Genomic DNA, 13,565 nt, shown 5'->3' with positions numbered 1-13,565 from the left:
ATGAGTTGGAATCCAAGGAAGCAAAGAATTGTAAGAGGCAGAGATAAGAAGGAAGTATATTTCAGGTATATACAGTTTGGTGTATAATTCAATTAAAGTCAAAGTGTACTATGTGAGTGAAAAAAATTTTAACACTTACTATGTACAAAGTATAATGTTGAGGATATAAATAGAAAATTAAGACAATCCCTACTTTCAAAGACGTCATATTATAATAAAGGGAGACAACACATATAAGAAATTTGAGTAGTGGGGCAGATGGAAAGGTCTAGGGTTACTTAGCAGCAAAATATGCAGTAATTCATTTTTTGTGTCTTTTCCATTAATTAAATCATTTCTACTTCTTCAGATCTTGGGGCTTTGGGACTTCTGTGCCCAATAGTGACAATTTAGTCAGCAAATGATTATAGTAATGGTGAGTGCCGTGGGCCCCCTCCCCATGCCAGTTGCTCCCCTTAATGTTGACTTGGTGGTTGGGCTGGCAACAGGGTCATGGTCTGAGGATATTGAGCTCAGGGTTGTGCGCTGTCTTCATCCCAGCGCAGCGAGCGGGAGGCGTGGTAGGGGATGTGGCGGAGTAGCGGTTTGACTCCCCTAGCACATCCCTCATCTTGTCTCTCCCGCGGGACATTTTGATGCTTCAGGCTGGCTCGCCAGCTCCAGTGATGGCAGTTGGTGGTGGCAGGGGGTGGTGTCGGGGATGATAGGACCCCTCCCCACCTGAATTCCTCCCCTGAGTGATCGCTGTGGAGTCCGTCAAGAGCAGAGCTGTGGCCTGGGGAGTGAGTGCTGCTGTTCCCAGCGTTGGGTGTTTTGTTGTTGTTGTTTTCCATATTTGCCCGTCAAAGGCTACTTACCACGTGCAAGCCAGTGCCTGTGTTTGGCATTGGAAAGGCACAAAGGCATGGGAAGATAGGCTGGATCCAGTATGTTAAGATGTAGTGCTTGTTGTAGGGCTGTTTTGGTAGATCCATTCTCGTTGTGTATCAATGAATCAAAGAATCAATCAATAAGCATTTATTAGCAACATAGCACACATACTACGTGTCCAGAGTTGGTAGGCATTAGAGATGTTGCCCTTAAAGATTCTACATTCTGTCTTGAAAAAAACACAAGGACAAATTTCCTGAACTCTCTCAATCCCATTTGCAAAAGGATGAAGTCCTACTACTTAAAACGACACTTAGACTTTGTTTGGGTGTCTAGGTAACCTATTAACCCGCCTCTCCTATAAACAGGCTTCTATTGGCTTACACTTCCACCAATGCTCGAGTGCTTGAATTTCCCGCCAGTTCTGGCGCCCGCTTTCAAACAGCCTCACATTCGCAACCGTGAGTGATTCTGCAACCTAGCTTGGAAAAAGTTGCATCTGGGCCTCCAAGTCCCGCCCTCAAGCCAATTTAGCCCCGCCCATCTTCGGGCTTTCTGTTTGTCGATTGCAGGAATTCGCTGCTCCTCAAGCTTCTACTTCACTTCAGAGTCGGTTGTAACAAGGAAGCGGCGGTGAGGTTTGTGTTGTAGGAAGGGGGAGAGTTTGTGTAGTGTGGAGGGGCACAGCAGGAAAGTGTTCCCCAATCAAGTGTTCCCGTCCCTCCCGCAGCTACGGCGGCGGCGGAGACCCCAGACCCGGGTGAGAGTCGCTTTTTGCTTCTTGGGGCAGCAGCAGCGGGTGAGGAAGAGGGTTGAGGACGCGCGCCAGGGGACCCTCGGGCCACGGAGCCCTGGCCCTTTATAATCCATTCAGTCCATACCCGACAGGTGCCCTTTCTCCTCAGCCCGGGCCAGTCCCGGGCCCGCGGCCCGGTCCGTAGCTCCTAGAACGCGGCGTCGCCGAGTGCCCTGATTCTGGAATTGTCAAGGACCGAGTTCTGATCTCTTCTGAAGACAACGCTAACGCGCCTGCCTTGCTCTGCCTTTAACCCCCTGAACCCTGGCCTGCTTCCCTGGCTGGTCCACTTTAGATCAGACGTAGCAATGCCCTCCTTTCTTGGAGCTAGGTGGGTAGGGCATAAGCCTAGAGACTAGAGAGTCCGCCAAGTGAAGACCTCCCAGGCCACGTCCTTGACCCTTGGACCCTGTGTCCCAGCCTGCCCCCCGGCCGCTCCCAACGTAGAAGTTCTTCTTAAAGGAGATGCCCAAGTGTCTAAACCACCTTGCACATAGTGAGGTCCCCGCCACTGGTCAGTTTCTCTCTGTCTTGTACAGTGTCTTTCTTATCTTTCTCAGTTTCCCTTTCTCTCCGTCTGTCTGTCTCTCAGTCCTCTCTGTCCGGCCCCCCTCCCCCAGTCTCTGTCAGGCTCTCTCTGTTCCTGTCTTTCTCTGTCTCTCTCTAAACTTGTCTGTGTTTCTCTGTCTCTGTCTCTTCGAACCCTTTCTCTTTCTCTCCCTGTCTCCTTTCTCTAGCCTTCCGCTCAAAGGAAACCTGGGTTCAGTTCCCACCTCTGAATGAGACTAGCATTGTGTTAAGGTCACTTAACTAAGTCTATGTCCCAGCTAACTCTCTTAAGAGTCATTAAGGGTCAACCTGCATTGTTAACATTAGCATGTTTCCTTCTCAGAAAGTTCCTAATATCAGTGAAATCATCTTATCCCTGAACTGTATAGAGTTAGAAAGATCTGGTTTTAGGTGGTGGTAGTTATTCTTGTTGAGTCATTTAAGTTGTGTCCAACACTTTGTGAACCCATTTGGGGTTTTCTTGGCAGGGATAATGCAGTAATTTGCTATTTCCATCTCCAACTCATTTTACAGATGAGGAAACTGAGGCAGACAGGGTAGGTGACTAAGGATCATTCAATTAGTTGATGGCTGAGATTGGATTGAACCTACCTCTATCTGACACTGTCACAGCTATCAATGTAATACTCCATCTTGCTTCTTTTTCTCTTTAAGAGAGGCTTTTATCTTCAAAGTTGACTAATAAGCTAACTTGATGGCGTTGAGTAATTTTTCTGGTGGATAATTTAACTTCACTTTTTCAAATGCTAAGTTTTTTATTTTATTCAGTTGCCTTAACATGTTTTCTGTGCATTATTTCTTGATGCTTAAAAACAACTTAAAGGCTTTCTAATTTTGAATATTTTAAAAACTAAATTCATTATCTTGAACTTAATACAAGTACTTGGTTAATCCACTGAATTTGGAGTCAGAAGATCTGAGTTCTAATCCTAATTCTTAGAGTGACTACTTGAGTTACCCTGGAAGAGTCACTTTCCTTCTCTGAGTTTTAGTTTTCTCCTTTGTAAATGTATGGTCTAGACTAGATGAGTTCAGTGCTTCCTTCCAGCTCCACATATACAATCATAATAAATAATTGCATTCATCTTCAGTTATGGTAACACCTATCGATAATTGCTGTTAGAAAATCATTTTAATTCTTTTTTCTATAAAACTTGGTCTTCATCTGAAAGGATGAATAGATTTTGTAGGTTTCTTAGCAGTTTTTGACATTAAGTTACATGGTTTTTTGTTTGATTGTTTTGGTACTAGGTATGTGTAGTAGTTCTTGAACTTGGCACTTAGAGAGAAGGGAATTAACATAATATGCCTGTGAGCCTTTCTGAATGTATTCTGCTTAGACCTGTACCAAATATTGAGCCAAAGGAGTGTGAAGATCAGAATTTGGTCATTCCTGTTAAGAACCAAGCAAGAAGTACCAGGGTTAGTACTGGGAACTGAGGTTGGACTGGACATACATAATTTTATAATGCTTTCCACCCCCAATATGCAGCCCAAGTGATGCTTGTCTTATTCCTTTACTACCCTACATGTGCATAGTGTGGTGGAAAATAAAAGCATTTTCTTATTTTTCTCACTTGATCCCTTTAACAATTCTGATTAGGCAGAGCATCCTGTTTTATTGATGAAAAAATGAAATAAAATTAGGGAGGAAAAATTAGAGCACTTATGACTTAACCAAGATTATACAACTAGCAAGGACTAGACACATCTTTCAAAGGTGACTATATCTAGTGATGTAGCAGAACTCTTTATACAGATGAGAGATGTTCACATTTGTAACCAGAAACAGCTTTGTGCTTGTCATTTAAGTTTTGGCCACATTTTCCTCTTCTGTAAAATAAAAGATTTAGATATGATATCCTCTAAGGTAATTTCCTTTAGACTCATGTTGCAAACTGTCCCATTGACTGTTTATCTGAAATATAAGTATATTCCAGAGTAGAATTTGCAATCTTTGTTGCTCATTTATCTTCTGTCTTTAAAGAATACTATTGCTTTCCCTTTTAAATTTATACTGGTCATTTACACTGATTTTGATTTTACTTGTTCATCCTTCTCACTATGGTCATCTCTGAGAAAACCTAGCTGTTAACTGGTATATAACATTAAATTTGACCAAAATATTTTGGTCATTTTCTTGGACATCTGTCTTCCTTGTTTTCTGTTTAAATTAGTCTGTTAGCAGTCTTGTTTCATTAATGAGGCTTGAAGGTTGACTCAAAAAGCTTATGTGAATGCAAAAATGTTCATTGACATGTAACCATTCTTGCCAGTCTGTCCTGCCTGCCTTTATCCTTCCTACGACTTCTCTTGTCACTAGAACGATATATGGAAAAGAGAACACCATTTCTTGTCTATAGCTGTCTACCCTGAGATCAGTCTTGAAAAGTTAAAACTGAAGAGGATATAAGGGAGAAACCGAGATTATTTAATTTCCTTTTAGCATAAGGGTTCTTAACTTGGTGTCTGAGAGCTTTAAATATTTTAACAACTTTAAATACATGATTTCCTTTGTAATTCCTTTATTTTATGCAGTTTTTACATATTTTGTGCATCCTGAAAAGGGGTCCATAAGGGTCTTTATCACCCTGCCACAGGGATTTCAAAGTGGTTAAGAACTCCTGGATTAGAGGCAGCTACCTATTAGAAAGTAAACAAACAATTCAGTTTTCAGTCCTGCCACTTAGTAACAATTAGTTCTTTCTGTCCTAAGTTGTCTCATCTTACCCACCTTACAGAATTGTTTTGAGAATGAAATGAAATAATGTGGGTAAAAACACTTTGTAAACCTTAGTGTTATGCAAATAAAATATCACTATTAAGGCTTTTGGCCTGATTTTCACTTATGGCATGTGCCCTTTTAATGACTAATTAGAAATATATACTTTTAATATGTTATTGAAAACAAAGAGTTTTAGAACTTTAGAGAACAAGTTCAACTGTTTTATTTTACAGATGACAAAATAGATCCAGTGGACTGAAGTTAATAAGACTAGTCCAAGATTATGCAGCTATTTGATTGTAGGAACAAGGTTAGAATCCTGATTGCCAACCAGTTTTTTTTTTTTTTCCATTTCATTCAACTGCTTGCAAATCTCTTTAAAGTTAGTGATTTTTAAGGAGTTGTGTTCTTAATGAGGGAAAATAAGTTTTTATATAACAGTATTTTACAATGGGGAATTTGCTAGGTTGGTTGTATGAGGACTTTTGAACATACCTTAGGTTTTACTATATTATATATATTTTGGAATTGGGATGTCTGCTTCTATTTTATTGATACTGATTTATGTGATACAAAAACCCATTAAGGGTATTATCTTTTATGATTTGATACTACCAAACAAAGAACTACTTAATCAGGCATTGCATATTGTCTCTGGCTAGCTCCAGGAAAGTTCTGAAGGTAAAACAAATTGGTTTCTAGTTATTTTTTAAAGAGGGATGTGTTTTGAATATTTAGTTTCCCTACTGAAAATTCCTTCTTAAAAGATAGTCACCAGAAATCATCTCCTTTACAGTACAACATCCTTTGGGTTTTATGTGTTCTTTGGATTTTAGGTACTGCAAAATAATAATAAGAAACAAATCAGAAACTCAAGATAAAAAAAATTATTAATTCATTTCAAAAAGAATCAAATGAACTGAATCCCAACTCAAGTTCTTTTAATTCTCAGTCTTTATTCATAAGAACTGGTCTTATTCTTTTCCTCCATTAATGATCCTTTTTACTCCTCCAATAATGTCTTTTCCCTGTTCAACACTTTTTACTACAGCCTCCCCTGCATGTTTTCTGTGACCAGGTAATGGGGGAATATTTCCTGTCTCCACAACATGTATGCTTTCCCATCCCCATGCCTTTATTCAGGCTCTTCTCTTTTCCTGGAAAAAAATTTTTCTTGACACTGTTTAATCCTTGTTTATCCTTTAAAACTGTACTCAGTTGTCACCATGTTTAAGAAATCTCTAATGATGTACTTGTGCACTTTTTTTGTATTATAATTATTTGAATTCTATATTTTATCAGATTATATGGACCCATGAGAGTGGGACTGTGACTTACTAAATGTTTGTTGAATTTGGGATTGAAAAAAACCTTCTTTTTCAGAAGAACCATGTCACTAGACTTTGGCAGTATGGCTCTTCAGACTCAAAATGATGAGGAACAATATGATCAAGAGGATTATGCCAGAGAGAAAGAGGTAACAAATCAACCCAAAAGAGACCCCTGAATCTAATACTTATTTTTTCCTAATGATAACCATATACTGTGACATTTTTGTCCCAGGAATTTGAAAACATTCCTAGACATACATAATCTCAGAGTTCAAAGTAACCTTATACCTAATCAGCATTGGTCCTGGTATCAGCTTTATAAAATGATAATTCTTTCTTCAGGGAATACTACTAAAACTACTATCATCTCTCTTTTGTGAGAGATACATGAAGATATACCTAAAAATAGCAGTTCCATTAGAACTTCTTTGTATACTTGCTCCAGTTATCAAATCACTTCACCATCTAGTTCATGATACACTGAATATATTTCTTCTAAAGATAAGGAGTTCAGAAGAACTAATTTCTTCAGATGGATCATCTGACCAGGTCAAAGTACAATAGAAAACTCATTTTCTTATTATGGATTCTATGTTTCTTTTAATATGGTTTAATGATTGAACAAACTCTTTTGACTACTGTATCTTCTTAACTTTGATGAACTTAGCAGTTTATTAAAATAAATGTCTTAGTTTTGTGTTATTTGTTCTTTTGTTTTTTTACTTGTGGTAAACTAAAAAGGTGATTTTATTATAGTGATTTTTGATTTTGCTCTAAGGATTGGAATTAATTATTTTTGTACTCAGATGATTGCTGTTTCATGCTGAGCATTTTTTGACTTAAATGAACCCAGAATAAGGAAGAGTTCAAAACTGAATACTGCATTATACACTTTGCTATAGAAGTCTTTCTCTACCATGTAGTCAGAAGAGTGATCTCTAGATGTTCTCAATGCTCTCCAGTGACAGAAGAGAAAGTAGATATTAGCTATATTGCCATTGTTTGCCTTTCTTCTAAAAATCGTGGTTAATTGGCTAGTGATGACTCCTGAGGAATAGTTATCTTGAATCAACAATCCAAAGTAAGAAAGGGGAGGAAGAGTGAGGGCGCAGTCTGACTAGAGTAGTGTCATTCAGTAGAGAAAGCCGTTATTGAGATGATTGCCAGAGAGAGGCTTCCTGTTAAGTATTATGATGGAAACTTTAGGGTATGGTATCATATAGGAGCTGGTTAAAGCCATAGGAATAGGGTTTTGATTCTTGAAAAGTAAGAATATTCTTAGCATTTCCCCTTCCCTTGATATATTTCCCTTTGCTAGAAATAATATAGCGAGGCACAAAAGAAATACCAGAAAGAAAAGAGCTCTCCTAGAAAGTGGAATATACAAGAAAAGAAGCTTTAGCAGGATGGGGAGAAGAATTTATCTGCAGAGAAGTTATTCAGGCGGCTGACTACAAAAGTCATTCAGCTGACTTTATGGACTACTTGTCTCTTCTAGTGACATGTGACTTTTATGTAGCAAGATTGTATTTATTTTGATCTTTGATTACAAGTACTAAGTTTTAGAATTCTGTCTGTAGAAATGTTTCACTACATTGTATTTTGTTACCCACAAATCAGAGAATCTTGGAATTTTTCCGGGTTCCTGCTGGCCTGCAGCAGATATGATAAAAAGGGTGTGGGTTTTAGTGTCAGGACCTGGTACTATGCCACTTCTGCTACTTAATACTTTTATGATACCAGGAAAGCCCCTTGGCCACATGATGGGACTAAATGCCCTATTGTGTTAGAATCCTTACAAAGTGATAAATCAGTTGCCTAATTTAGCATGGTACTTAGCACATTCTCTAGCTCACTAATGTATTTAAGTACTCATTGGAGTTCACACTTTTGGGAGATTCACAAGTCAGGATTCAGTATGAGATTCACAAGTCAGAAACCCACAATCCCACTCTCTCGGAGGAGGAGTCAACCTTTTACACCGAGCATAACAGGAGCTTCAGTGAATCAGTCAGAGTCAGTTCAGAAGAAGCCCATTCTCGGAGGCAGAACCAGATTCTTTCATCCCATCTCACGCCTCCGTGGTAGCTGGCCTCCTGCACTTCCCCCACTGAGACCAAGGCTGGTCTGAAAGGCTCTCTAGAACTCGGAAGGAGAAAACAAATGTTTGGATTTTATCAGCTGGCTGTATTTGAGGTGATTAGTACTCTGAACTGAAACTAAGGCTGTCTCCAGAAAACCTCCCCAAGAAATCTGCTCCCAAAGAGAACCATTATATTTTAAAGAAGAGAACACACTATTGTGCCTTCTAACTCACCAAGTCACTTTCCTATGATCAACAACAACTTGCTCATGAACTTGGTTTTTTTTTTTTTTTTTTTTTTTTAATTTTCCTTTTCTATGGTTAGGAATGAAGGACTGGAGAAGAAATTATATTTCCTTCAGAAAGCCTTTACAAATGAAACAAAATAGAACATTGTTATATATAAAGGAGTTTAAAAGAGCTTTCAGAGGTCATTTAATCAATACTGATACCTGGGAAGGGTGTTGGGTTTGGAGTTTAAGAACTTGGATTTGAATTCCAGTCCCCTACATGCTACCTATGAGACCTTGAACAAATCATTTTAACACTCTGAGCTTGGTTTTCTCATTGTTAGCTGGCCTCTAAGCTCTCTTTCAGCTATGATTTAGAAGGTGCCCTTTCTTAGTTTTAAATATCTTCTATGATTTCAAAACTTCCCTTAGTTAACTCAAAGGTGTTCAGGACTTGAAAGTATGCTTTTATACCTTATAGTTCCACCTACAAGTCACATTTTACATATATGATAATCATAGTTACTGTGGAAATAGAAATATCACAACAGATTTATTTTAATAAATTTTAAAGCAGTTGGTAAGCTTATCTCTTTAAAGAAACAAAGGACACCTGAGTTTACGAACAAAACAATTCCTAAAAGTAGACTTGTAACTGCTAATTTTTAAAAAATGTTGTCTTTTCCCCTTACTCACACCGTAATGTAGTTTGCCATTTAGATGATCTCACAATTAACCTGAGTTTTCACACATTGTCTATGATGTCACCAGAAATACCTCTGGGATTATGGTCTAGTTCAAGATAGTCAATGTGTTTTCCCTTTTGGAGATTTAGTATTTTTGGTTAGAAATGCTTGGTGATTTGTAGTCCTAAGAGAAGGGATATTCTTGGGGATGTTTTCTTTAGAGATGAAAAACTTTAAACTTAGACTATGATCTTTAGCAGGAAGAAAGACAACTGCAATGAACTACAGCAGGCTTACCATGCCCTCATACTTCTTATACTCATCAACATTGACTTGGGTCATGCATACTCCCATTATTTCTTCAGGGGTTCTATAGTAGAATTGAGAAGCTCCTATGAGCATGGAGTGCTTGTCCTGTAGAGGTATGATTTTCATTACATATTCCATCTACTACCTTTTACAGCATCTTTTGATGTAATTATGGGACAGCTTTAATATTTGGTGCCCACTAGAGGGAGTTAAAAAATCTAGCATTTGTTTACATTTTATATTACTTGAATGTCTTTGTAGGCTTTTATTGTTAACCCTCAAGAAAATCAAAGTGCAAATGGTTGTAGGTAATGGCCACACTAGATATTTTTCCAAGACTCCTGTTTTGTAGTTCCTTATAAATTGTTTGGGTTGTTCTGTGTGAGTTCCCACCACAATCCAGACTTGTTCCAGCACAATTGGAACCTAAATATTGTGGAGAAAAATCAAACTGAACTGTGGTTGTACACAAATTGGCAGAATAAGTATCCTTCAATGATTAGTTGTGGTGTAATAGTAAAAGATCAATGGACTGGAAGACCAAAATAGGACCAAAGTTCTGTTTCTAGCTTTGCCACTAACTATGTAGCATAGGCAAATTATTTCATTTTTCTGGGCCTCATTTTCCTCAATTATAAGAATAAAAATAATAAGAATTCATACTTGTTTAAAGATGTAAGGTTTCCAAAATGCTATCTGCAAAATGAGGGAATTGGACTAGATAGTTACCAAGGCCCCTGCTAGCTTTAACATTCCATTCTGTACCATCTGCAGATTATCAGATATATAGGCTACTTACTCTTTTGTGACTTTGAGTAAGTAATTTTGCTTTTTAAACCTCCATTTTCTCATGTAAAACTAGGAGTTTGGGTTAGATCTGTAAACCCCCTCTCTATTCTAAATCTCTATAATTTTAATCCTTCCTTCTTTCCTTCCTTCCTTCCTTCCTTCCTTCCTTCCTTCCTTCCTTCCTTCCTTCCTTCCTTCCTTCCTTCCTTCCTTTTTTACCTTCCTTCCTTTCCTTCCTTCCAGCTTGCCTGCCTGCCTTCCTGCAGTCCTGCCTTCCTGCCTTCCTTCTTTTAAGAATAGTGGTGATTTACATTATGTTCCAAAGGAAAAATTTTCTCTTAGAAAAATATAGTGAATTCTGGTTTACCCACTAGAGTGTGGAAATGGTTTTAGACATTCTGTACATGGTGTGATTCATAAAGCAAAGATTAGAGCTATACAAATTATTATTGTGAATCTGGCCCTCTGCCAATTCCTTGCTAACAGGCCTTTTGAAGTGTGGTTACTTTGTTTTCAAGATAGTAACTCCCTGTTTAGTATGTGCTCTGGAAATCATTATTTAATAATATACATTTTAAAAATACTAGAATTATGTGCATGCATTTATTATTTAATTTGTTCTAGAAGGAATATAAATGTTTTCTACTCTCTATTCACTGCTATCTCTTGGAATAAAAAGTGTTGTATGTGGTTGATAATATGAGTGAGGGTGCTTTCATGGAAACTGAAGCTCACAGTCACTAAAGCCATCTGTTTTGTTAACTGAAGTGGAAAATATAACAAAGAAGTTTGGATGTTTGCTGCTTTACATTCTGTGATAAAAACGGTAATATTCTATATAGGTTGTTGAAAAGGTCTAGATGTGTGTTTCATTAATGCAATTAATTAAGAAGGAAGAAGGCCTTTTTCTTGGTGAAAAACTATTTGTTTATGGAATGAATGCAAGATAAATTTAGTAACTATACAAGGGAAAAAATTTTTGTCATTTTCTCTAGAAGTCATTTAAATTCAAAGCAATACTTATTTGATTCACTTGATATACAATAATTTCCCACAGATAAAATTACTACTTCCTAGGTAAGAAATTGTATGTTGTGTTTGGAATTAAAGAGGGAGATTAGGTCTTATCATCTTTAACATGCTTTATGTAGATATTGGATAGTATTTAAATGTAAAATAACCTTGTTTTGTACATTTATTTGGGCTTTTATTCGGAATGTTTGGTTACATTTATAAATTAATACAGAAATTCTCCTTTTTATGGCATAAAATTAAATGATTTTAAGAAAAGTACATTTGATAGGAACTAAGAGGGTTTTATATTTGTTCTCCAAAAATAGAAATTTTTTTGGGGGGGTAAGGGAGTAAAGAATAGTATCTTCTGTTCCCAAGTGGCTTTGTATGTTAAGTTAGAAGGACTTAATAGTTCTAGTTTACTAAATAAGTCATTGAATGTGACCAACTTATAAGGATTTTTAAAGAAAAGGTTCCGGAGGTGAATGAATGGCTTTTAAAAATTTTGTGTAATGTTTTGTTAGAGGTCTAAGTACTTCAGAGAAAGTTTGCTAAATAAGTATTCATGTTTATCTCTGAATATTTTTATTGACAGATTATTTGTACTCTTAATTAATACATTTTGATGGAGTACCAGCTTTGTTAACATAGCACTCCAAGTAAGCAGTAGTAACTGGTTATCTATTGTGTAGCTTTCCAGTATCCTTGTGAGGGGGGAAAATGTACAGTTCAGCTGTCCCTGTCCAGGCTCCCCTGCATTATGTGTCTTTGTACTTGAACCTCACTGAAAGTTTAGAAGAAAATGTACTTTCCATACAGAAGTCTTTACTTGAAGTAAGTACAAAAGATTTACTTTGGCTCTCTTAAAAAAAAAAAAAAAAAAACCTTTTAAAATAAAGCATGTGTGAATAGTTTTTATACATAAAGTAGTATTAATAAATATGGACCAAATTGTTTGAACTACTTTTTGAAAGATTTCATGATCATGAACTCTTTTTTCTAAAATGAATTTTCTGTCTTTCTCTCTGGTAGGATCTTGATTTCACCTGGAAAAATGTTTTATAATACATTTTAATGTTCCAGATTTATAAACATTGAAAATATTTTGAGGCATTTGACAATAGTTTTTCTGTTCAAGATTTTTTTTTTTTCTGTTTATCTAGAAATCATGTTTTCCTACTTCATGCTTGTTCATAATACATTACATTGCCTGCTGGGTATCACTATTTTTAACAAATGTGCAAGTAATTGCACATTTTATTTAAAAAAATAAATTTGACCATTGTGCTATTTTTACTAGTACAAAGCCAATTAGGAGATAAGAGAGGCTTTATAATATGAAAGATATTACTTTTCTACTTTTTTCCTCATTTACCTTTAGGGAACAAAATGGATTACTTCTGCAAAGATAATTTATATAGCAATTTTACTTTGAAGTTCTTTGTGAGATAATCAGTTATTATAGCTATACTGTTTAGCTCTTACTGTATACTATATCCAAATGACTGGAAAGGGAAAATCATTTTGCCATAGATTAACTAGGAAAACCTCACTTTATGTAAAATTTTATGGAATATATAATGTTCTCAAAAGACATTGAATAAATTTGTCAGAAAATGGTTTTATACACTTTGCAGAAAATAAGTCAATTCTCCCATATTTTAAACTAGTGCTTAATTTCTTAAGGAGAGGACTTGTTTAAAATTTCTTCCCCTGACCTTGATCACTATTTTACTTTAATAATATAAAACTCTTATTGTAATTTTTAAGGCTTCTCTAACTGGAGTTGAAGAAATTTAATGTGTGTGTGTGTGTGTGTGTGTGTTTAATATATATTAGAACTATTCTAATTAGATTATTATCTACAGAGGTCTAATTCACCCAGTTGGGAAGATGGTTGAATAAACTTTTTAAAGCTTTTTCATTGCCTAGATTAGATTATAATTCACATTGACAGAATATTAAGCATTGAACTATGTTATTCTATCTTAAGGAATGAAAATAAAGAATAAATAAAGTTATATATATATATATATATATATATATAAAGCTGAATTAGTACTTATGCTTTAGACAAAGCATAGACATAGACAGTGGTTTTCTACTTTAAAATAAAAAACCAGAATTTCTAGTTACTCAGACTTTGTCAAAAGCAAATTACT

The 13,565-nt window shown here is 36.3% G+C and overlaps 1 protein-coding gene across 2 annotated transcripts in view; it reads left to right on the top strand.

The window, feature by feature from the left end:
- Positions 1-13,565, top strand: part of CEP152 (centrosomal protein 152) — a 91,710-nt gene continuing 78,145 nt past the window's right edge. The window contains exons 1-2 of one of the 2 annotated variants that reach the window (XM_051980605.1): positions 1-1,630; positions 6,345-6,438. In XM_051980605.1, the coding sequence (XP_051836565.1) occupies positions 6,352-6,438 (87 nt within the window). In that variant the 5' untranslated portion in view covers positions 1-1,630; positions 6,345-6,351. The remainder of the gene's footprint in view (positions 1,631-6,344; positions 6,439-13,565) is intronic. The other variant, XM_051980606.1, reaches the window with a different exon arrangement.

This window comes from Antechinus flavipes, chromosome 2, assembly GCF_016432865.1.
Source record: "Antechinus flavipes isolate AdamAnt ecotype Samford, QLD, Australia chromosome 2, AdamAnt_v2, whole genome shotgun sequence".
NCBI lineage: Eukaryota > Metazoa > Chordata > Mammalia > Dasyuromorphia > Dasyuridae > Antechinus > Antechinus flavipes.
The sequence above is the reverse complement of the archived record's forward strand: the minus strand, read 5'-3'. Positions and strand labels throughout refer to the sequence as shown.